At 44.9% G+C, this 26113-nt stretch overlaps 1 protein-coding gene across 1 annotated transcript in view; it reads right to left on the reverse strand.

Moving 5' to 3' along the window:
* Positions 1–26113, reverse strand: part of LOC132585756 (IgGFc-binding protein-like) — a 78584-nt gene that overhangs the window by 10029 nt on the left and 42442 nt on the right. Inside the window, exons 6-15 of the mRNA XM_060257641.1 lie at positions 24203–24543; positions 21287–21860; positions 19328–19929; positions 16477–17044; positions 13378–13967; positions 9777–10356; positions 8801–9000; positions 7754–7895; positions 4934–5262; positions 1037–1610 (exon numbers count right to left, since the gene is read on the reverse strand). Coding sequence (XP_060113624.1) covers positions 1037–1610; positions 4934–5262; positions 7754–7895; positions 8801–9000; positions 9777–10356; positions 13378–13967; positions 16477–17044; positions 19328–19929; positions 21287–21860; positions 24203–24543 — 4500 coding nt within the window. The remainder of the gene's footprint in view (positions 1–1036; positions 1611–4933; positions 5263–7753; positions 7896–8800; positions 9001–9776; positions 10357–13377; positions 13968–16476; positions 17045–19327; positions 19930–21286; positions 21861–24202; positions 24544–26113) is intronic.

Raw genomic sequence — 26113 nt, forward strand, 5'->3', positions numbered from 1 at the left:
TTGTGACTTCTTCTCAATTCCCCACACATGCTGTCCAGTTTGGATTGCCACTACAGCATGCATGGAGAATGGGCTTCAGTCTCCCCACCTGGGTTGCCAGCTTCCGGGTTGTAGCTGGAGATCTCTCACTATTATAACTAATCTCCAGGTGATAGATATTAGCTCACCTCAAGAAAATGGCAGTTTTGGAAGGTGGAGTCTATGGCATCCCCTCCTCTCCCTAAACCCTACCCTTCTCAGGCTCCACCCCCAAAATATTCAGGAATTCCCCAACACAGAGCTGGCAACCTTATTCCCCCCACAACATTTTCATGATCCATAAGGGTTGGGGGGGGGCACTATTTGGGCCACTGGGAAGACTTGCAAATGCACACATGGATTTCACCAATGGGCCAGACAGGACCACTGCAGATCAGGAAAACAGCATGGAGGGAGTTGGGTCTGGGTTTGGAAATTTCTGGAACTTTGGAAGCAGAACCTGTGGAGGGTGGAGTTTAAGGAGAGGAAGGACCTCAGCAGAGTACAGTACCAAGGACTCTACCCTCCACAGCAGCCATTTTCTCCAGGAAAACAAATCTCTGTAGTCTGGACATCAGTTGTAAGTCTGGGAGATCTCTGTACCCTACCGAGCAACCCCTATGTTCTCAAGATCTTTCCAAAGAATAAGTTTGTGGAGTGATAATTCTTAGGAAATCCATAAAGATATGGGCACTTGGGGTACGTTGCACTGCCTGTCCTGAAGTTCTGCTCTGCCTACTGGTATATTTACTGGTGCTGAGGGTCACATGCATCCTTTTTTCATAGAAAATTATACTGTATGTATTTATGGATCACTGCTGTGTCACTGAGATGGACAACCACCAGCAGCTGTAGCCTTGCAAGTCCAGTTGTAATTATATCACCAAGGGTGATACATTGTGTGTTTGGGGAAGAACATAAGACCATAAGAGAAACCATGTTGGATCAAGCCAGTGGCCCAGTCCAACACTCTGTGTCACACAGTGGCCAAAACCCAGGAGCCATCAAGAAGTCTTACCACATCCAGAAGGTGTCCTCCAGTCATACACAGTAGCGTTTGCCTTCCTACAGGTAGTAGCATAGGCTTCCAGTGCCTGGCAGAGGATGTTTTGGGCTCCCCCATTTAGGCACACATCATAAATGCAACTATCAAAGAAGTCATCTGGGTTCACTCTGGTGTGACAGTCTCTAAAGGGTCCTCCAGTGGTTTGGCTGATTACCCCACAGAACCGTTGACCTCCATACAGCTGTCTCTTGCTATCATCACATGTTGGGCAATTCCCTCGGCAGAAATCCCAGCAGAAGGGATCCCTGTCACGGACTTTCCAGCTGCTCGCCCAGCTTACGATGGAGGAGGCTGTGGTGCCATTGAGATAGGTCATGTCATCAGCTGGATTTTGATTGAAGTTTCCACACAGCCCACACATGGAGCCATAATAGCTGCTGGGGATAATGAGGATTAGATGCCAGTTCCAATCATAGGTCACTTGGAGGCCGAAATCGGTTTGCAAGACAGCTTTGAGGCCGGTCGAATAAATCCTGATCATGCCGTTTTCAAGAGTCACTGGCAGGCTGGTAATTTCATCATTCAACTAGAGAAAGAATGGGGAAAATAAGAATTTAAAAAACCCTTTTCCTTGTTTTTTTTAAGTTTTATGTTCTTTAGAAGTCTGCATAGTACCCAAAGCCTGGTTTTTGAGAAATGGAAACAAGCGACCCAATAGTGGCATCAGATTTGTGAAAGTTCAAACTCTAGACTAGATCTGCTCTGTGTAGGGACTGGCTGTGAATGGGGTCACGTATTTGGCCACTATTCGGGGTAGGGTTGGCAGCCTACAGCTGTGGTCTTGAGTTCTGGGATTACAATTGATCTCCAGCAGGGCTTTTTTTGAGCAGGAACACACAGGAATGCAGTTCCAGCTGGCTTGGTGTCAGGGGTGTGGCCTAATAGGCAAATCAGTTTTGCTAGGCTTTTCCTGCAAGAAAGCCCTGTGCAAAACAATGATGATATCAGGGGGTGTGGCCTAATATGCAAATGAGTTCCTGCTGGGGTTTTTCTATCAAAAAAGCCCTGATCTCCAGAGTTAAGAGATCAGTTTCCCTGGAGAAAATGGCAAATTCAAAGAGTGGACTCTGTCAATTCACCCTTGTTGAGCTTCCTCCCCTCCCCAAGTTTCACCTTCCCTAAGCACCACTCAGAAATCTCCAAGGATTTCCCAAGCCATAGTGGGCAATTCTATCTCAGAGGCGGTGTTTATTAGCTGTTCATATTTTCCAGGGCTGAGACTTAACATTTGCCTATGAACAAATGTGAAGCTGTGGTCATACCATGGGATAGATGGGTTAGATCCAGCCAGTGTTTTTGCTTAAGCTCACTCATCTCATCTCTTCTGGACAACCACCACTCTCCATTCATCCCTAACATACTTTTTATGATGATCAAAGGGGAATCCAGCTTTTTCACCAGCAGGAAGACCTGGTTGGATCCAACCGCATTGTTCTATAATGGTCTGTATTGTCTACTCTGACCGGCAGAGGCTCCCCAGGATTTCAGACAGAGGTCTTTTACATTACCTGCTGCCTAATCCCTTTGGCTGAAGAAGTTGAGACTTGAACCTGTGACTTTCTGGGTGCAAAGGAGGTGCTCTACCGCTGAGCCCCTCAGACTTTTATATTAACTCTATTCTGACTAATGTTAATGAATATATTTCTTGAATTTGTACCTTGCCTTTCCAGGATCATGCTCAAGGCAGCTAACAAAAACCAAAGTGGCATCAATACAATTATAAGTAACCTTAGGGCATGCTCTTCCCTAATAAATAAATAAATTAATTAATTAAAATGCAGCAAGCAATTAGTACTGTCCAGTGGCTGCAGTGAGGATGTGAATTTTATTCTACATCCTTGTTGATTTTACAGTTTTGCTTTAAATAGCAGGGAATCATAGCAATTAGAGTTGGACGAGGGTCCTGGCTTGTTAAAGATCTTTAGTATCCTCCTCCAAAAGAATGATCATTCCCTGGAGAGAAACTTGTAAAGAATTCCTCCAATTTAAATAGAATTTTAGGATTCACAGTGATTTTTCTGCTGCATGCCTGATCCAAATAAACTCCTGGAAAAGGCTCAGATCCTGCATGTGAACCTTCATAATATAATCCCTCAGTTGTTCTTGTTTATATGTAGGTAGAGAATTTGTTGATATTCCTTAGGGGGCTATATTCGAGTGTTCTGGAACACTACAGCAGTGTTGTGTGGTGGTTAGTGTTGGATTCCTCACTTTGCCATGAAACGCACTGTGTGAACCTGGATCAGTTATTTTCTTTCTTTCTCCCTCCATCAACCTAACCCACTTCACGGGATTGTTGGTTGGCTAAAATGGAGCAAGAGGGAGAATCTACCTTGGAGGTAGGGCAAAGTAAAAAGGTACGAAATAAATAACGGATAGGAAAGAAATGAATCTTTAAAGAGTCTGCTTCCTGCATCTGATGAAGGAGGCTCTTAGGAAACTACATGCTGGAATAAATTAGTGCCGTGGGACTTCTTGTCTACTTAACTATGAGAGACTGAATGGCTACTCATCTGCAAATTGTCCCTAAGGGTGGAGTAGAATATTTAATTCTGAAGCAGGCCAATGTTTGAAAATTGCCTTTGGAGGGGGGGAATAAAGGATATATTGTTCTCAAAGTGGAAAGAATTAGCTGTTCAGTATGTAAAATGATTCAGGGAAAACTTGCCAATCTAGTGCTTGAGTGGTGGTTTTTTTTTATTTCGAATTTAATAAGCTGGATTTGCTATGAAGCTTTTGTCCTGGGCTGTCTTCATATTTGGTCACCGGGGTTGTTTATTATTATCGCTTTTTGCACTGAATCACCGTTATCTTCGCACACATTCTTGCCTGGGAGAGTTATAGCTCGTCTCTTACTCCCAGATGACTATTGGAGCCAAACTTATTGATGTGATTTAGCGGGGATCCTGAGTCATCATTTCTTGTTTATGTCCAGGTGGGGAATTTGCAGACATTCAGATGTGGAGTTAAATCTGAGTGATCTGTGAGTAAAGGGCTAAAATTTCCAGATTCCACCCTTGCATGTAAACAAGAGCTGCTGAATGCTAATTCTGGTCAGTCTTCAAGCTCATATGTAAAGGGTTGCCAGCCTCCAGGTAGGGAATGGAGATCTCCCACTTTTACAGCTGATCTCCAGCTGGCGGAGATCAGCTCCCCTGGAGAAAATAGCTGCTTGGAAGGGTGGACCGTACGGCATTGTACCATGCTGAGGCTCTTTCCTTCCCCAAATCCCACCTTTTCTGGATCCACCCCCAAAGTCTCCAGGTATTTTCAAAACACAGACCTGGCAACCCTATGTAAACTTCAGTAAGCCCTGACATAGTACCAGCATGGTGTGAGGGATAGAGTGTCAGGCTAAGATCTGGTGGACCCAAGTTCAAATCCTCGCTCTGTGGTGGAAGCTCACTGGATGACTTTGAGCCTATCACTCACTTTCAGCCTAATCTAATTTACAAGGAGGTTGTTGTGGGGATAAAATAAAAGGGAGAGAATGATGCTGTAGTGTAAATAATTCCAGGTTCCCACTGGAGAGAGTACAAAGATCAAAATAATAACTACTGTGCAATTTAATATCCTACGTGTTAGCCTAATGTTGCAATCTCAGAGTAGCTGGGAATCACAAATGAACATTATAGGTTGCATCCAGACTAAATTGGCAATTTCTACTGAGTCAACAGACCTCCCTCATATTATTCTTTAGAGTCTCCCATCCCCTGGAGCAGCATTTCATGGAGATCTGTGGGAGGTGGGAGAAAATAAAGTTTCATTCTGCCACTGAAAAATATAGTCTGGATCCAATCCTACATTTAGCAGGGCTCGTATCCCCCTACTTTTGGCTATCCAGCCTACCCGGACTCTCCCAGTCTCCTGCTTGTAGATGGAGATCTTGTAGCCGTAGATATAGATGTTGACCAGTCGCACATAGGACACTGCCTGGTTTCCCCTGTTGTCATTCTTTTCATCTATGGAGAAGGGTACCAGGGTAGAGTCATTTCCACAGTACTTGGCAATGGTATAAGTGCAGGTGCCCTGAAAGTCAAAGGCCAGCCCATCAAAGGTGTGGTAGTGAGGGTCTCCCCAGCCCCAGCAACTTGCTGTGAAGTCAGGGACGCACGTGGCTTGGCCATTCTCCACTTTGCATGTTTCCTTGGGTCGACATTTTAAGGCCTTACAAGGATCTGAAATGAAAGGGGAAACCTGAGTGAGCGGCTGATTCCATAGAGGGTGAATATGGATGCGGATCTGACTGCTTAGTGGACCTGACTACTCTGGTCATCCTAGAGGCCTTGCTTCAGTTGCCATTTAAATCTAGAAGAAGAAGAGGAGGAGACTGGATTTATACCCCACCCTTCACTCGGAGTCCCAGAGCGGCTTACAATTTCCTCTCCCCACAACAGACACCCTGAGAGGTAGGTGGGGCTGAGAGAGCTCTTTCGAGATCTGTGATTTGCTCATGGTCAACCAGCAGCTGCATGTGGAAGAGTGGGGAATCAAACCTGGTTGTCCAGATTAGAGTCCACTGCTCTTAACCACTGCACCAAACTCGGTCTCCAGGGCCTTCTTGGTTGTAGCAGAGAAACTCTGGAGTTCCTTCCCTAAGAAGATTCATCTGTCTCCCTCTATCATTGTCTTCTGCCCATACGTGAAAACCTGTTTTCCATTTGGTATTTTCTCACTAAATCTCATCAGCCTTCCTTCCCATGTATTTATGTGTTTTATTTAACTGTTGTAAATATTATTATATTTGTATTTTAAGCACTTCTTAATGTTTGGAAGACTTTAATGTTTGAAATGCTTTATGCTTGCCACCTTGCAGACCCTAAATTGGGTGGAAAGATGTAATAGAAATGTTATGAATGAATGAATGAATGAATGGATGGATGGATGGATGGATGGATGGATGGATGGATTTCATTGCATATTGGTGGACTTACTAGCCAAAGGAAGAGTCTGCAACACACAGAATCTGAGAGCTACAATAGCAGGACCATAATATTTCTGTGCAGATGGAGTCACTGTACTATTGCATCAATATGGGGTGAGCATTATTTGCCTGGCGTCGGTCACCATCCAGGCAGCTGTATTCGATTGGGAACTGGTAGTTCCAGGGAAGTCTCATAGGAACTGGGACCCCTCGATTTTGGATCAGATCAACAATCATGTGGTTGGTGTTGGCCAATAGGCTTCTTTAGGAAATTACTTGCTAAAGAATTGATAATATCCTAAGAACACTGTCCTATAGACACAATTGAACAGACCTGAGCAGGATTCTGAGTATTAGGCTTAGGATTGATCCCTAAATATACTCTTTAGGTATTTTTTGTCTTATTTAACTGATTTTGTCAAATATGTCTTCTTTTTTTTAGCTGCTTTTGATTTTCTGAGAAATAGAGGACCTTTAAGATATTTTGTTACACACTCTCCATGTGTAATAAAACAGAAAACCAAAGATTTCAGGTTTTCACGGCTGGTAACATCATTAGGGTTTGTAGAATCTTTCGGGATCAAGTGCCGTGTTCTACTGGAGAAAGTTTTCCTTCCAGACGTTTCGTTCTCAGCTGCGGAGAACATCCTCAGTGGCGTTGCAGCCGGAGCAGGCGCTCAGACCTTCTTGACTGCTGTGCACAGCAGCCAAGAAGGTCTGAGCGCCTGCTCCGGCTGCAACGCCACTGAGGATGTTCTCCGCAGCTGAGAACGAAACGTCTGGAAGGAAAACTTTCTCCAGTAGAACACGGCACTTGATCCCGAAAGATTCTACAAACCCTAATAAAACAGAAAACCCTTAGATATTACTGTGACATTGGTCTCTTTCCCCTCCCCCCTGAGTAAAATTAATGATACTGAATTCACCCATGAATGATCTGAGTGTCAGCAGAAAAGTATTCAGGGCCTTGTAATAAGTGAAATCTATAAAGAGTTTCAAATGAACCTGTCCAGACTGAACAATTACTTGACATGCTGAATTATGGTGCTTAGGTTTATGCACAGTAGTCCTGTATGTACATAAACCCTACTGCATCAGACCAGCGATCCATCTGGTCCAGCATCCTGTCTCACACAGTGGCCAACCAGCTCCTCTGGGTGACCAACAACAGGTCATAGAAGTCAAGTCCTTTCTCTGATTTTGTCTCCTGGCTCCAGGATTCAGAGGTTGAGCGCCTCTGAATGTGGAGGTTCCCCTCAGTCACCATCGCTAGTAGCCATTGATCGACTTATCCTCCATGAATCTATCTAATCCCCTTTTAAACCTGTTTATATCTGCGGCCATTACTATATCCGCTGGCAGCGAATTCCACATTTTAATCACTCCATGTAAAGTAGTATTTTCTTTGGTCTGTCCTGAACCTACTGCCCATCAGCTTCACTGGATGCCCTCAAGTTCCAACATTTGGGGAAAGGGAGAAAAACGTAGCTTTGTCAACTCTCTCCACGTGATGCACAATTTTATAAACCTCTATCACATCCCCCTCTTAATAATCTCTTTTCAAAACTGAAAATTCCTAGACTTTCCAGACTTTCCTCATTCCCCACCCCCCACAAAACATCTTGGTTGCCCTCCTTTGTACTTTTTCCAGCTCTGCAATGTCCAGCTGACTCAGTTCTGCACATCTGGACCGGGCTCCCGCTGGCATTCATGTAGCTGCTGCGCTTCACTGGACGTCTTCTTACCTTTATTAATGCAACCCATGACTCCATCCCGGATCTCACATTTCTCATCGGTGCTGCAGCTGTGGGCCTCACAGATCACCCCCTTGCCGGGAAGGCAGGTACAGCTTTGCTGGCACTCATTCAGCAGAACTTTTTCATTAGGCTGAAAGAAGAACAATGGCGACTGGCAACTGCTGGTTTTTACTACATCAAGAAGGCAGGTGTAGGTTAGGACTGGAAACACGCCCAGTATTTCTGCATGTTCTCATTCCTCACAAATGTAAGCAAAACAAACATTGGAAGTAATTCTAAATCATAATCTGTCTGTAAGGCACATTGGTTAATTTTAGCACATATGTCTGTCTGTCTGCCTGCCCGCCTGCCTGCCTATCTAAAACATAAACTACCTTCCTCATTATTACTGTGTAACAAGCCATGCATATATTCTTATGGCATTGCATTTCAAGGAGATACCCATGAGCCATTTTCAGACTGCATATCAGTATTGTCCTATTACCACAAGCAGAATTTTTTTCGATGGAGCCAGTGCTGCCTTTGGAGGCCGGTCACCAAGCGTGAAATTTACTGGGATAAAGGAGCCCCTCATATAACAGTTCAGGAATCAACCATTGCACCATTTCTATACCTCCTTTCTTACACATCCAAGAAGCAGCACAAGGCAGGCAATTACGTGGTCTATGGTAAGAAAAAACACGGAACCAAGAGAAAAATTGGAAAATATTACAGGTCTGACAAAAACGTCAGTTTGTCAGGCCGGGCCATGTATGCCATAAAGTATAATGCCAGGTAATGGAGATATTTTACAACTGACCCACACCCCTTCTCAGCACCTCCCTTTGCTCATTAAAAAGAAGATGTTTTCCACAGAACAGAGACCCATGGCCTGAAAACACAGACCAATCTGGCTCATGGACCAGATAAGAGTCCAAGATGGGCCAATTCTGGTCCCCAGACCCTATGTTCAACAAATATGTAATCTGACATGTAACAAGTTGTGACAGCAACAAAAATAGAGAGTGGGAAAACAATGTTTGGAAAACCAGTTACCCTGTAATAGCGTCCATTCCTGAAACATCCACAATGTTCTGCAGTAACACAATTGAGGCCATCAAAGAAGAAACCGTTGTCACATTGGCAGCCCTCAGCACAGGTTTCTGGACATGAACTAGGGTCTGTGATCTTGGCGCAAGTGGTGGCACAGAGGTTAGCACAGATCTTGTAGTGACTGTTGACTGGGCAGCTCATAGCTAAATGCAAAAAACATATGGATTAGAAGAAAAGACCCCTGGTGCTGCTTCAAATGGAAGGGGGAGAGGACTGAACTAAGATCTTGGTGAGCAAAGGTAAAGGTGGCTAATAGTTCACCATCAAATTCCAGATTAGTTCCCTGTACATTATGATAACAATTAGGAGTGTTGTTTTATAAAGCAATATTAAGAGCTAATTGGATGGAGCTAAAATGAATTTTGGGAGAATTTTCAGGTAAACTCTTCTTTGGGCCAAAAGATATGGGCTTATTTTCAAATTGGAATTCTCTAGGGCAGTGGTCTCAAATATGTTGGCAGTGGTGGACATCATGACACCTGTGTGGTTCCTAGTGCCTATTTTCTTCTTCCCTAGAGCAAAGAGATAATTCTGGCTTTATTGCAATTCAAAGGTGCTTCAGAAGAGCCAAAAAGTGATCATGTTGTATCAAAAGGGAGTACCTATTTGGATACAGATGTCTTTATCAGCAGAGGATACTTACTGGAACCTCCCAATGTTTTGGACTGGACCCAGCCCACATGGCAGCCATTTTGTTGTGGTGCCCACTACCTATATTCAAAATTCAAAAAAGTGTCCACAAGCTCAACCAGGTTGAGAACACCTCTTTCAAGGTACTCAGGGCTGAAACCATTAGGACTTGATAGGCAAGAACCCCATTCTTTTAATTATCCCCAGAAGTGATAGGGAGTTAGATCAAATGACACTCCTATTTCACATATCAAATTATATATTCCAGAGGTCAATCATTCATACTCACGGCAGAAGGATGGATTCCTCCAGGGCTGAACAGAGACCCCAGCTTCTTGGCAAGCAGATACATAACTCTCAATACTCTTGCATAAGATATGGCCATCTCCATTACCCAGGCAAAGATCATAGATGCAATTAGTGAAATAGACATCAGGGTTTACTTTGTCATGACAAGCTTTGAAGGGACCATCTACTGCAATGAGGAGGCCACAGTAATTGCGTTGTTTGAAAACATCCTTCTTCCTCTCCTCACAGACTGGGCAGTTATTTCCAGAGCATCCATCTGAGCAGGAGTCACTTGCCCCAGGGATGGACACTTTCCAGGAAGCACCAAATACAGCCACATCAGAGACCACCCTGCCATCAGGAAGCAGGAAATCATCCTCTTTACGTCCATTGTAGTTCCCGCAGAGGCCACCCAATTGGCCCTGGTAACTCCCAGGAACTGTGACTCTGACATCATAAACCAGGTCATAGCTCATGAGGAAAGCAAGGTCAGTTTGGATCACAACTTTAGTGCCATGCTGATAGGCTCTGAGTTGTCCACCAGAAAGGGTCACTGGAAGAGGCTGGAACACACCATTCACCTGCAAGAAGAAGGTCATTTTTTGGTTGAGTAGGGTTACGTTTGGGGTTGGATCCAACCCATTGATGAAGAAGAGAGGAAGGTTTCCTCCTTGACCAAATGAAAGGGTATCATGGGATCTGAATGGGTAAAAGCCATGCAGAATGGACTCTGTGGTAAGGAGTGAAATCAGATGGCACCGAGTGAAAACAGTGGCTGGATCCAACCCAATATTTTATTACTTCCTTCAGTCATACTGGCCCAACATTAGAAGATTTCTAACAGAAACATGGACCCAATTGCTCCAGCAGAAACATTCATTTTGAAGCCATTTGGGCAAAAATAGAACTTTTTGATATACAGATCCATGGCTTCTTCTTTGTAGCAGGAACTCCTTTGTATATTAAGCCACACCCTCCTTGTGTAATCAATCCTCCAAGAGCTTACAGGGCTCTTATTACAGTGTCTACTGTAAGCTCTTGGATGATTGGCTACATCAGGAGGGTGTGGCCTAATATACAAAGAAGTTCCTGCTTCAAAAAAAAAGCCCTGTACAGATCTATATATTAAATTGAAATGTGCCGTGTACAACTTAGCTCGCACAACTGTATTGTTAGCATTTTTTACGAAGTTAAAACATTCTTTAGTTTGGAACCAAACAATAACACCTCGTATGAGTAATGGAAATGTAGTGTCATGCAATCCAAAGTTCTGCAATCGTCTTTCTTTGCCAGCTGGCGAATAGGAAAAATAAAAGCTGAAAATAAAAGCCCTTATCCTCATGGAAAACCAAACAGATTGTTTTAGGTTATTTGCTTAAAAATAATATTTAGACCTCAATGTTGTATAGAAACAGCATATGCTCATGATTCATGAAAAAAGGCTTTGAAGAAATAGGTTAGGTCCAACCATTCTCTAAGAAGTCATCATTCAGCCTGCAGAGTCTTCCTCCAACTTAAGTGATCCTTCCTCCAACAGAAGAGCCACTTAAGTTGGAAGAACAGCTAGATTCAAGTCCAGTAGCACCAGGGCCTTTTATTTTTGTAGCAGGAACTCCTTTGCATATTAGGCCACACACCCCTGATGTAGCCAGTCCTCCTGGAGCTTACAGTAGAGCCTGTACTAAGAGCCCTGTAAGTTCTTGGTGGATTGGCTACATCAGGGATGTGTGACTCAGGGTTTTTTTTTTAGCAGGAATGCACAGGAACTCAGTTCTGGCTGGCTTGGCTTCAGGGTGTGTGGCCTAATATGCAAATGAGTTCCTGCTGGGCTTTTTTAAAAACAAAAAGGCTCTTTGTGAAACAATGGTGACATCAGGGGGTGTGGTCTAATATGCAGCTGAGTTCCTCCTGGGCTTTTCCTACAAAATCAAAGTCATTTGAAACAATGGTGATGTCAGAGGGGGGTGCCTAATATGCAAATGAGTTCCTGCTGGGCTTTTTCTACCAAAAAAGCCGTGGTGTGACCTAATATTCAAAGGAGTTCCTGCTACAAAGAAAACCCTGAGTAGCACCTTAGAAACCAACAAAATTTGTGGGATAAGCTTTTGAGAATCCAATCTTCTTTCATCAGATACCAAATTAAGTGAGAGGGAATCTCCTTAGGTCAGTATAAGGCTTCAGACTTTGCTCAGTGGAACAGTAGCATAGGGATGGGATTCACCCCAGTATTACCAGAATGTATCTAATAAAAATCTGCTAATAATTCTACAGGATAAAAGTATTTGATAATTCACTGATAATTCTATAGGATAAAAATATTTGTTTAGTTCCAGAATTATCAGTTCATACTGAACCTAAGGGGGGGGGGAATAGTCTGGGCTCCAACACTTCCAATATTGATGCTGTTTCTTCTAGACTTTTGTTCCAGGATGAAGTGCCCCCCGTATATATTATATATAATAGGGTTGCCAGGTCCCTCCTGGCAACTGGTGGAGAATGGGGGTGGGACTTACCAGGAGAAAGAGAAAGGTCCAGGCCATGTTGCCAGCATCACACAGGAAGTGACATCATCACCCTGTGATATCGTTGCAATGCTCAGGTATTTGGGCAAAAACTCTGTGACAAATGGCTTCTAACAAAGTTTTTGCCCAAATACCAGAACTGTGTCTGGACATAACTGGTGTGATGATGTTACTTCCTGTGTGGCATCAGTAACATGGCCTGAGACTTCCTCTTTCTCCTGTTAAGTCCCTCCCCCACTGGCCAGCTGATTGGCAGCTGGAAGGCAGGGCCTCATATAGGGATGCCAGACGCCCTAGTGGGGGTGAGAGGTCAGCTGCTGTCAGGCCCCATCTCTCCACCACTGCCCAGCTGGCTGGCAGGGGGAATTCCCACCCCCCACCCCCAAAAAGAGAGGATTACCTGGCAATTCAGCAATGTGCCTATGTGACCCAGAAGTGATGTAGGCACATTGGGGGCAATGTTGTGGTTTTGGGGCAAAAACTCTATGACAGAAGCCAATTCCACCATAGTTTTGCCCCAAAACCAGAGTGTCATCCCCCAACATCCCTGACATATCTACATCACTTGTTCCTATCTGCTCCCAGTAAGTGCACCCCCATCTCCTGCCAAAGGGACCTGAAAACTCTAGCTTGGCAGCTGAGGATCCCCACCTCCACCAGTGGTGTGGCAACCCTCAGATATATATATGTTCACTGAAAACTCAAGAGGGAAATTGGCCTTTTGACACACTTTGATTTACTAGTCTTCTTCTGTAACAGGATACTGGAAGGGTGAAGCAAGCCCATCTACTCTACCATTGTCTACTACCTTCCAGCTGACTCTTTGTGTAACCCCCAGTGGCATAGAGGCCTAGTTCATAAGATCCATTTTCCTCAAAAACAATGGGAAGACACCTGTAAACTGGGTATCTGAATGACTGGGCACTCGTGCAAAGTTTTACTAGAGACTTCCTGTGAGATAGTAGAGAAGCATTACTATTCCATTACGAATTGCAGAGCCGGAGGAATGTACAACCCAAGGCAATGACTTTATGAATGAAGGGATGGTGAAAGGGCTGACAATTCGTGGCACAGACTCACCTGCACTTGTCCTTTCTTGTTCTGAAGTAATGTGAGTGTGATGTTATAGACTTCAACAGAGACCATTTTGGTCACCGAAACCCTCCCGTTCCCCCAGGCGATGTTCTCCACATTTATAGTAAAGGGTATTAGTGTGGAACTGACTTTGGTGGCCCTCACAAGGGTATACGTGCAGGTGCCCTGGAAATCGAAACGGAATCCATCGAAGGAGACATAGTGGGGGTCACCAGAAGCGGAGCAGGTGGCACTGCCAATAGGGTGGCACTTCCGGATGCCATCTGACAACCTGCATTCCTCATAAGGTCCACAGGAGAAGGCTTGACATTGCACCGTCCCACCAGTTCGGCACACACAACGTTCCTGGCATGTTGGGTAGAAAGTCTCTCCTGCCAAGTAGTAATGGCCTCCATGGCGGCAGCCGCACTGCGATATGGGGACACACCGGTCACCACTCAGCACAAAGTTTTCATCACACACACAGCCTTCCTGGCACTTCACTAGACAAAGGGCTGAGACGTAGAAGTTTCCACATGTCTGGGGACATCCTCTGGCACAGAGCTCGTAGTGACTGTTTTGAGCACAAGGAAGACCTGTCAATTTGAAACAGTAAAAGAGCAAGAACTTACCAACTTGGCAGATTGGGGGAGGGGAGGGGGCATTCAGAATGACACACTCAAAAGGATGGTAGGATTGGCACAAGCAGATTCAAGGCAATTTCCAGGCTGAGATTAGAGCTGGAGTTTGACCATTTCTCTCTGGGGCCCATTATCCACCAAATGAATGCTTGGGGGGTGGAAAGTGTCACCAACTTGCAGCCAATTTTTGGCAGCCCCATAGGATTTTCAAGGCAAGAGCTCTACAGAGGTAGTTTGCCATTGCCTGCCTCTGCATAGCACCCCTGGACCTCCTTCGTGGTTTTCCCTCCAAAGGGCTGACCTTGTGTAACTTTCATAATCTCAAAATTGGGTTAGCCTGGGCCAGTTTAGGTCAGGGCCAAACAGTGTGGAGCTACACGTTATTAGCAGGACAGGGTACCACTGAAAAGAGGGTCTGCTAATGCATGCTTACACACCTCTTTTTCAGTGGCACCTTGTCATCCTTATAACATTGAGTTCCACCCTTTCATGCTACCTTAAGAGCAAGTTTTTGTCTCCAGCCCAGAAGCAAGAGAAAAAGGAATTCCTTATGGACTGAACAGAAAAGGGACATTCTGGCAGGTGCAGTGTTTCTCAGTAGCACTATAATATAACATAGTCCACATGCCCAAATTCCCTCTTCCTCAGTTTCTGCAGCTGAAAGTCTGGCTTGGGGAACAACCTGGCTTCTCCTCAGGCTGCTCCAAGCCAGACTATCCTTTGGGAGAATGACTTTAGGTCTTGCCTGAAATGGAAGGCAAGACCAATTTACTTCCCTTTGTTTATTCGGTTTTTTTTTTAAACCTGCATTGCTGGCGGGAGTGTTCTTTTATCCAACAATTTTGGCATGATATTTTGCAGCAAATCTCATTGATTACATTGCAAATATTACCAGTGTCTCCTGAATTTCTACTATGAGATCTCTGGGATTAGCCGACTGAATATTCAGCATAAGGATCTAATCCACATTCTTCTAGCTGCAGCACGTTTTACAATTGCATCAACATGGAAATCCACCTCACCTCCAATATGGCAGGCATGGTATGATAAAATTTGGGATGAGTTTGTTATGGAGAAAATTGCAACAGTCGTGGATCATACCCATTGCTGGTCCAGTAGGGTTACAATAAATTTGCTACTACATGGGCTCCTGTACTGGATTTTATGTTGGAACCAGTGTTCCCTGTAAACTGAGTTAATGTGAGCTAGCTCACAGGTTTTTAGGCTCCGACTCACACATTTTTGTCTTGGGAAGGATGGCCCTAGAGCAAACTAATTTATGCAGTAGCTCACAACTTTAATGCCAGTAGCTCACAAAGTAGAATTTTTGCTCACAAGACGCCACAGCTTAGAGGGTACATTGGTTGGAACATGATCTTCTTCCATCTAATTGGGCATATCACTCGGCTATATTTTAAACATTTTTTGTTTGTTTGTTTGTTTGCTCCCTTCTTTTTTCTAAGTGCATGAATCCCACTACTGAATGCATGGCCGATTACTGCTTTCTAGTATAGGTTGTTTCAATAATCTAATCATATTTACTTCATTATGGTTATCAGATGTTTCAAAGATTATATGAACAGTATTTATGAAGGTATCTCTCTCATTTTCACCCACAGTTATTCTAACTTTATGCTTGTTAACATGCATTATGAATAATTGTCTTACATTGCTTTGCTTTTCATAGGATGTCATACCCCATATCTTCCTTATTTTTTTTGAAAGATGTATTTGTATGCTGCTTTATGTTTAAACCTGTGGACTCTTATCTGGGAGAACAGGGTTTGATTCCCCACTCCTCCACTTGCACCTGCTGGAATGGCCTTGAGTCAGTCATAGCTCTGGCAGAGGTTGTCCTTGAAAGGGCAGCTGCTGTGAGAGCCCTCTCAGCCCCACTCACCTCACAGGGTTTCTGTTGTGGGGGAGGAAGATAGTGACCCACTCTGAGACTCTGAAATTCAGAGTGGAGGGTGGGATATAAATCCAATATCATCTTCTTCTTTAAATAAAATGTTTTAAAAAATAAAAATAAAAACCACCACCTATATTATCAGTAGCTAAGGATATTAGCTGGGAATAGTTGCACTCAGGGCTTTTTTTGAGCAGGAATGCACAGGAACACAGTTCCATCTGGCTTGGCATCAGGGTATGTGACCTAATATGCAAATAAGTTTAAGTTTATTGGATTTATATCCCGCCCTCCCTGCTGGAGAAGTCTCAGGGCGGCTCACAACACATAAAATGAGTTCCTGCTGGGCTTTTTCTACAAAAAAGCCCTGTGTGAAACAATTGTGGTGCGAGGGGGTGTGGCCTAATATGCAAATGAATTCCTGCTAGGCTTTTTCTACCAAAAAAGCTCTGTGTGAAACAATGGTGACATCAGGGGGTGTGGCCTAATATGCAACTAAGTTCCTGGTGGTGGGTTTTTCCTACAAAAAAAAAAAAAAACTCTGGTCGCACTTACTGCAGAAGGTCTCAGATCTCCAGGCTTGGATGGTCACCCCAGCCGCTTGGCAGGCTGCCGCATAACTGGCAATGTCTTGGCAGATGATGGCTTGCTGGCCTTCGAAGAAGCAGTAATCATACACACAGTTTTGGAAATACCCTTCTGGGTCAACTTTGCTGTGACACTCCCTGAATGGGCCATTCATAGCTAGTATGAGGCCACACTCCTTGCTGAGTGTCCGTTGCTGCCTCTCAATGGCTGGTAGATTAGAGCACTCTCCTGGTTCTACCTCTGTGCAGCCCGGTATCTCTCGCAACATCCAGCTCTGGCCAAATGCAGTTGGGGTTGGGGCCAAGCGGCCATCTTTCATGGTCATTTCGTCCTGTTTGTTGCCATTGAAGTTCCCACAGAGGCCGCAAAGGGCTCCAGCATAGGTGCTGGGCACGGTTACAGTGACCCGGCTTTGCCAGTCAAAGGTGACAGTCATCTGGAAGTCGGTCTGGACTATGGCATCTTGCCCTCTTCTGTACAGGGAGATTTTGTTGTTTTCTGTGCTGTAAGGCAGGTTGGTCAGCAAGCCATTCACCTAGGAACCATTCAAAAGGGGAAACATCAGCATGAAACATAAGACGATTGGTCCATCACAGTCAGTATTGTCTACTCAAAGTGTCAGGGATTCTCCAGGTCTGCAAGCTGAGGGCTTTTTACATGCCAGGGGTGTCAAACTCATTTGCTATGAGGGCCGGATTGAACATAAATGAGACTTTGTCCAGCCAGGCCATGTGAGTTAATAAATGTAATGCTGGGTAGAGACATAAACTTTATAAAGGATACAGACAAACACAATTCAAGATTTTTTTTAAAAAAAGTTTTAAATAAAACATGCTTAAAACATTAGCACTCTTGCAATATTTTATTTAACAGGCTTTGATAACTGGAAGAAGGAAGAGAGGGGGAGAAGGAAGCTCGCGGGCCCGATAGGCCTCATTCGGCCCTCACGCTGCACATTTGACACCCTTACCTTACAGCCTGATCTTTAATGGAGATGCTGGGGAATGAACCTCAGCATGTCAAGCAGATGCTCCACCACTGAGCCACAGCCCCTTCAGAAGTACTTTTTGCATGAGACTCACAGAACATTTCCCCTTGTTAAATAAAGGGTCCCCCATCCAAATGAATGCTTCACCATTAGGGTTGCCAAGTCCAATTCAAGAAATATCTGGGGACTTTGGGGGTGGAGCCAGGAGACTTTAGGGGTGGAGCCAGGAGACATTAGGGGTGGAGCCAAGATCAAAGCTGTGACAAGCATAATTGAACTCCAAAGGGAGTTCTGGCCATTACATTTAAAGAGACGGCACACCTTTTCAATTCCTTCCTTCCATAGGAAATAATGAAGGATAGGGGCACCTTCTTTTGGGACCAGGGGGTCCAATTCTTTTGAAACTTGGGGGGTATTTTGGGGAGAGGCTCTAGATGCTATACTGAAAATTCGGTGCCTCTACCCCCCAAAACCGCCCCCCCATAGCCCCAGATACCCGCGGATCAATTCTCCATGATTTTCTATGGGAATAAATCTCCCTAGGGAATAACAGAGTTCCCAGCAGACATTTCCCTCCCCTCCCCCCACTTTCTGACAACCCTGAAGCGGGGGGAGGGCCTCCAAACCGGGGGATCCCCTGCCCCCACCTGGGGATTGGCAACCCTATTCACCATGCACTATCAGGCATATTTGAACCTTAGATCCAGGTGGGTAGCCATGTTGGTCTAAAGCAGTAGAACAAAGTTTGAGTCCAGTGGCCAGCCAAACCTTGAATAAAACTTTGTTGGTCTTAAAGGTGCCACTGGGCTCAAACTTTGTTATACTTGAACCTTGTCTTCATTGTACCATTCCCTGGTAGAAACAAAACAACAGTCCTCTACGTCAGAGTAGTCCAACATTGTGATTTTCCTTTTAAAAACCACTAGTCCAAAACATGGCTATTGACATCTTTTTTAAAAAAAAATAAAAATAATCTGCCTTCAAAAACTTTGTAAAAGGGGCAGAAAAAAGAGCAACTCAAACATTTCCAGTGGAAATTGCATAGTAGGAGGAAAGGAATGATTGGAGATCTTAATAGCCCTAAACGGACCAAGTATGGCCAAGCATCTTTATCAGTCTGCTCTTTCCAAACCACTTGACTTTCTCAGATGGTGATGCCAGAAAGCTAAATGAAGGGAAGGGAATAAACTGTGTGTGGACAAGCTATAGCAGACTTCCTTCACATATAAACCACTGTACTAAAAACAGCAATAAGAAACCATCTTGTTTGATTCAATCAAGAACAGGGGTGTCCGAACTTGCTACAGGTAAGAGCCACATAGAATAAATGTCAGTTGTTTGAGAACTGCAAGATATGAATGTCAGATGTCTGAGACAAGGAAGGAAGGAAGGAAGGAAGGAAGGAAGGAAGGAAGGAAGGAAGGAAGGAAGGAAGGAAGGAAGGAAGGAAGGAAGGAAGGAAGGAAGGAAGGAAGGAAGGAAGGAAGGTGATGATAGATAGATAGGGAGGGAGAGATGGAAAGAAAGCAACTTTAACTTTAAATGTGGCTCCAGAACCCCAGTTTGGCCACCCCTGGTAAAGACTTAACAGTGAATTGCCAGCCAGTAGACCAGTTATCTCCTTCTGCCCTGTCTCCTATTTGCATGTTTCAGATTCCAAATTTGAAATGGCTACCTGGACGATTCTGTAGATTTCAGAGGTTCCCACCATTTGGAGGGCCTCATGCTAGGAATAAATGGTGACTGGAGTTAGAACCAAGCAAGAGATAATTCAACTGAATGGGAAAACAACCAGCTGTTCAAAAGGAATGAATCTCTGATAAAACTCACCATGACTTTGGCAGGGTTTTCTCTGGTGATCACTATTACTGTGTCGTAGACATTGATCTCCACAGCTCGGGTGAAGGACACCGATTGGCTACCTCGATGCTCATTTTGGACGAGCACCTGGAAATCCACCAGGTCCTGCCTGCTCCCACAAAGCCCAGTGAACTGATACACACAGGTGCCCTGGAAGTCAAACCTTAGGCCATCAAAGCTGATGTAGTGGGGGTCCCCTGAAGCAGAGCAGGTAGCATAACTTGTAGGGTAGCAGTTCTGGATGCCGTTTTCCACCCGGCATTGCTCTCCGCTTCGGCAGCTGGATGCCTGGCAGGTCACTTGCTTGGACTGTGGGTCACAGACACAACGTCGTGTGCAGGTGTCATCTCCCCAGAACTGCTCATTAGGGGCAAAGAGCTTCCCCTCGAAAGCACACCCGCACGCAGACAGGGGGATGCATTTCCCAGCATCCAGCACAAACCCTTCATTGCACTGGCAGGTCTCCACACAAGGCAACGAGGAGCAGTTGGCGGGAGCAGCTTGATCGTTGCAAGTGGCAGGACATGCCGATCCACAAGCTTTATATTGGCTGTTTTCAGGGCAGGGCAACGCTGTCAGAGAGAGATGAGAAAAGGACATGGTTTTTCTTGATGGTGGTGGAAAGGGCCTTCAAGTTGCAGCTGACTTATGGTGACCTCGTGAGGTTTTCAAGGCAAGAGGTCAAGAGAGGTGATTGGCCATTGCCTGCCTCTGACTGCATAGTGATCCTGGTCTTCCTTGGAGGTCTCCCATCCTGTTACTAACCAGGGCTGACCCTGTTTAACTTCCAAGAGCTGATGAGATCAGGAGAGCATAGGCCATCCAAGTCAGGGTATGGGTTCTCTGAGCCTAGTATATCTCAGAAAGTATCGTACAGGAGAGAACCAGCCTCAGCTGCTAGCAAATAAAGGAGTGACCCAGAAGTAATAAATATACTCCTTTAGGATATCCTTGTTCTGCTGTTCCATAGTGATGGTCTTAGGGCTGTACCAGACTAGAAGCTGGAAGACAGATCAAGATGGGCTGAAGCAACAGTCTGAAGCAGGGGTGGCCAAACTGTGGCTCGGGAGCCACATGTGGCTCTTTGACACATACCGTGCGACTCTCGAAGCTCCCATCACCACATCGGTCAGCTCGGAAAAGGCATTTCTCTCTTTAAATCATTTTTCCAAGCCAAGCCAGCTGGTGGCTTGGAGAATGCATTTAAAGTTAGTTGCTTATCTTTTCCACCTCTCCCTCCCCCATCTTCCTTCCTTCCTTCCTTGCAGCTCCCAAACATCTGATGTTGATGTCTTGCGGCTCTCAAACATCCGATGTTTATTCTATGTGGCTCTTACATTAAGCAAGTTTAGCCACCCCTGGTCTGAAGCAATAGTCCAGTGGCTCCTTTAAGATCCGTAAAGTGTTCTTACGCATGAAAGCTCACACCTTAATAAAACTGTGTTGGTCTTAAAGGTGCCACTGGACTCTAACTTTGTTCTAGATGCTAGAAGAACATTGGATCACCCAAACATTTCCCCTTCGTAAATAACAGCTATTGGATGTCTTGACTTGGACTAAGGCTTCAGTGTGGGAGGGAGAGGTGTTTTTTTTAAACACCCCCTGAGCTGTTTTTCCTATCCCAAATGGAATTTGGGTGCTTCTTGCCAGGTATAAATTTTGTTAAATAATAAAATCTGAATCATTTTCTTCTAGCACTAAAACCCCCTTCCTGCTATCCTTAGCTCTGAAACCTTCTTTTGGCCCTCAGGGATGGAATTCTAGCAGGAGCTCCTTTGCATATTATGCCACACACCCCTGATGTAGCCAATTCTCCAAGAGCTTACAAAAAAGAGCCTTGTAAGCTCTTGGAGGATTGGCTACATCGAGGGGCTGTGGCCTAATATGCAAAGGAGCTCCTGCTAGAACTCCACCCCTGGGGATACTCACAGCAACCAGTGGGTGTCCTCCAGTCAGAGATGGCCACTCCTGCTTTTTGGCAGGTGTCTGCGTAGTTCTTCAGTGCTTCGCATAGAACATCCTTGAAGCCATCATTCAAGCAAAGGTCATAGACACAGTTCTGCAGGAAGATGTCGGGGTCAACAACAGAGTGGCACTGGCTGAAGGGGCCCCCTGTTCCTTTACTGATCCAGCCACAGAACGGCTCAGCTTTGTACTTGTTGGCTGTTTCTGGTGGGCAACTTTTGCATTCCCCATGGCAGTCATCCCAGCAGAACCTGTCGCCGTCTTCTACCTTCCAGCTTTTCCCAAACTCAACAGGGGTTGGAGTCAAAGTCCCATTAGGAGTTTGGAAATCATCGGCTGAATTTCCATTGTAGTTGCCACACAGGCCACATAGGTTCTCATAAAAGCTGCTGGAGATCTTCACCACCAGGTAGCTGTTCCAGTCATAAGAGACCCTCAAGGAGAACTCTGTCTCAATAACAACAGAGTTCCCACTCTGATAGATGCGCAGTTTCCCATCATGCAAGGAAACGGGCAGCCGGGAACGCTGGTTATTCACCTGCAAGATATGTCAGAGGTAAGAAATAGCAGGTTAATGTTTTTTCTTTCAGATAGTTGTTACATATCTCTCTAAAAGATACACATTTAGAATTTATGTAGACTAAACATTTGTATCATAATAAACACAAGACATGGTACTGAATTTTAAACTGACAGAACACCAAAGGCAAATAAAAGCAATTCAACCCCCTTTCAAATTGGACTGCCACCAGTGTTCCCTCTAAGCTCTGAGTTAGCGTGAGCTAGCTCACAGATCTTTAGCCACCTCACGCATTTTTGTCTTAGCTCAGGAAGGATGACCCCAGAGCATACTAATTTATGCAGTAGCTCACAACTTTAATACCAGTAGCTCACAAAATTGAATTTTTGCTCACAAGACTCTGCAGCTTAGAGGGAACATTGGCTGCAACCCCTCCAAAATTCAGACCAGTTCCTAGAGGGCTTAATTCTACACCACTAGCTCTCCCTCCAACCCTTCCTCCACAATGAACCACAAGGGCTGGTGGTATGTCCAGTTTTATCGATCCCTATTTCATTCCATAGAGCAGTGACCCCCAACCTTTTTGATTCCCCCCGCTTCAGGGTAATCAGAAACTGGGGGGGGGAGTGTCTGCAGAGACTCCATTATGCCCTATGGAGATAGATTCCCATAGGGCAGGGGTGGTCAACAATAGCTCTCCAGATGTTTTTTGCCTACAGCTCCCATCAGCCCCAGCCATCAGCCATGCTGGCTGGGGCTGATGGGAGTTGTAGGCAAAAAACATCTGGAGAGCTACCATTGGCCACCCCTGCCATAGGGTATAATGAAATATTGATCTGTGAGTATCTGGGGCTCTGGAGAGGCTGATTTTTTAGATAGAAGCACCACATTTGCAGCATAGCATCTGAGGCCTCTCCTCAAAACACCCTCCAAGTTTCAAAAGGATTGGACCAGGAGGCCCAATTCTATGTGCCCCAAAAGAAGGTACCCCCATCCTTCATTATTTCCAATGGAGGAAGGCATTTAAAAGGTGTGCTGTCCATTTCAATGTGATGGCCAGAACTCCCTTTGGAGTTCAATTATGCTTGTCACAACCTTGCTCCTAGCTCCACGCCCAATGTCTCCTGGCTCCACCCCTGAAGCCCCCAGATATTTCTTGAATTGGACTTAGCAACCCTAGGAAAGAAGCACATATCTGTACATGCTTGGCAGACATTAAAGTAGGTCAGCATGGACCTTTGTGAACAAGTAGGTTGGAGGAATAGGAATATATCAAGCCAAGGAAGTTTGTGCAACTCTTAGGATAATCCATACTTTTATTTACCAAATGATGGCCAGTCACCTTGCTTCTGGCTCCTCATTCAGAAAGTTACTCTCTTTGCTTGGAGACCATGGGCGTTTTCGCACTGACCTTACGCCGGAGCGACGTCCCTCTTCACCGCGCAGCGTCTGCGCGGATTTCGCACTAATTGCTCCGCAGAACTTGGAAGAGCCGCAAAGTCCCACAACTTTTGCGTCACAAATGTAAACTGTTTTTTGGCGGTTTACATTTGCGACGCAAAAGCCGCGGGACTTTGCGGCTCTTCCGGGTTCTACGGAGCAATTAATGCAAAATCCGCGCAGACGCTGCGCGGTGAAGAGGGACGTCGCTCCGGCATAAGGTCAGTGCGAAAACGCCCCATGAAAATGACTCTGAAACCCTGAAGTACTGAGGTTGAGCCCTAAGACTTCAAAAGCCTGGGGACAGCAATTTTCAGCCTGAAACTTCAGAAAGCTGGGGTCATTAGCAGGGCTTTTCTGCATTTTTTTTTTTTTGTCTATTCTGGCCAACTGCTTTGGGTTGTTTCCTGATTTCTACACACATTCTTGTGCCTTTAGTTTTAACTTCATTTCCTCCTCTCACATTCCACCCCCCCACCAGCTCTTTGAGCCCACTTTTACCCTGAACTTTTTCTGGAAGTCAATCTTGAGTCATAATGTTTCTATCGATTTTCTTTGTCCTGTTAAACTACTCCCCCCACCCTCCGCCACCACACACAGTGATTTAGGGCAGTTTTCTTTTTTATGTTAAGGGATGGGTAATGACACTAACGATTAGAATACTGATGACAACAACACTCACTTTCAAATTCTCATTATTTAAGCCATGTGAGGAAGAATATAAACTAACTGAACAGCACAGGGAGGACTGTCCTGTGGAAGAACCAAACCCAAAGCAATTCTAGGGCTTGTGGATCGACTCCTAAGAAAATCAGGAGTATCAGGTTATAGATACCGTTGATATATGCAAACAAGACAGAAGCGGCTAGAGACAAAACTACTCTGGAAAAAAGAGAACCGCGTTTATCTTTCAACCTCACCCTCACAAATCCAATTTCATTTCTGGTGACCGAAATGGTGCTGTTGTAGATCTCAACGGTCACAGAACCAACATAGGAAACGCGAGTATTGCCTCTGTTCTCATTCTTGGCCTCGATGCTGAAGGAAGGAAGAGATGTGTCTGACCCGCAAGTCTTGGCAATAGTGTAGGTACAGGTGCCCATGAAGTCAAAGTTCTTCCCATCAAAGGTGTGATAGTGAGGGTCTCCCTGTGCCCAGCAGGTAGATTCAGACTCTGGCAAACAGGTGGGCTCTCCATTGACAATTTCACACTTCTCCTTTCTTCTGCATTGGATTGAACTGCAGGTAGGTGCTGGTTTGCCTGCAAGAGTCCAAGGATGTTGTCAAAACAAGTTACAATGGTAACTAGTGAAAGGTGGTCATGGACTAGGCTATGTAGCTACTTGTGAAGTGAAGGGCAGTGTTGGATGATCTTTTGGTATACCGTACTCCAGAGCTTTTTTCGTAGCTGGAACTCCTTTGCATATTAGGCCACACACCCCTGATGTAGCCAATCCTCCTGAAGCTTACAGTAGACCCTGTACTAAGTGCTAAGAGCCCTGTAAGCTCTTGGAAGGTTGGCTACATCAGGGGTGTGTGGCCTAATATGCAAAGGAATTCCTGCTACAAAAAAAAGCCCTGCCATACTCTATCTGTAGAGACATAAATGCAGTTTCAAAGCAGCCTTGCAAACAGCCACTGACCTGGTCACTGAGGTGACAAGTCCCTTATCTTTTCTTAGGCCACAATGATAGGTTAGCAAGCAGCTTCTATGGACTTACTTGCCAATTCTAAACTAGTCCTGTGCATCTGCAAAAAAAAAAAAAAGTGGCTTTGCAAATTTACTCTAAAATAAATGGGGGGGGGGGAGAGAGAAAAGAAAAACAAAATCTGACAGAAATGCAGAAGGCAGAATTTGGAACCTCTGTAGTCGTTGACTGGATCCAGACACTTTTTTCTCTCAAACTTGGCCAATTCCCCTGTTTACTACAGCCCCCATCTCACATGAGTTTTCTCCCTGCAGGTCCCATGATCCTCAATACAGCCTTTGGGGTTACCCTTCTCCATTTTTCACCAGCAGAAAAGCTAACTGAATCCAACAAATGAGCAGCATCCTTAGCCCTTCTCTCAGTTGCTAGGGTTTTATGGAGTGAATATTTCAAATTTGGCTTAGGAGTTTTAAAAAATTATGGATGACGCTCAGGATGGGGTTGCATGCTGTTGTTGGGAAGGGATATAGCCAGCGCTTTTTATTGTAGCAGGAACTCCTTTGCTTTACAGTGCTCTTAATACAGGGCCTACTGTAAGCTCCAGAAGAATTGGCTACGTCAGGGGTGTGTAGCCTAATATGCAATGGAATTCTTGCTACAAAAAAGCCCTAGATATAACCAGGGCCTTTTTTGAGCAGGAACACACAGGAACACAGTTCTAGCTGGCTTGGCATCAGGGGGTGTGACTTAGGGTTGCCAAGTCCAATTCAAGAAATATCTGGGGACTTTGGGGGTAGAGCCAGGAGACTTTGGGGGTGGAGCTAGGAGACATTGGGGGCAGAGCCAGGAACAAGGGTGTGACAAGCATAATTGAACTTCAAGGGAGTTCTGGCTATCACATTTAAAGGGACAACATACCTTTTTAAATGTCTTCCTTCCATAGGAAATAATGAAGGATAGGAACACCTTATTTTGGGGCTCATAGAATTGGACCTCCTGGTCCAATTGTTTTGAAACTTGGGGGGGTACTTTGGGGAGAGGCACTAGATACTATACTGAAAATTTGGTGCCTCTACCTCAAACAACAGCTCCCCCAAAGCCCCTGATACCTCCAGATCAATTCCTCATTATACCCTATGAGAATCGATCTCCACATAGGGAATAATGAAGTGCTCAGCAGAT

Source organism: Heteronotia binoei, chromosome 17 (assembly GCF_032191835.1).
Source record: "Heteronotia binoei isolate CCM8104 ecotype False Entrance Well chromosome 17, APGP_CSIRO_Hbin_v1, whole genome shotgun sequence".
NCBI lineage: Eukaryota > Metazoa > Chordata > Lepidosauria > Squamata > Gekkonidae > Heteronotia > Heteronotia binoei.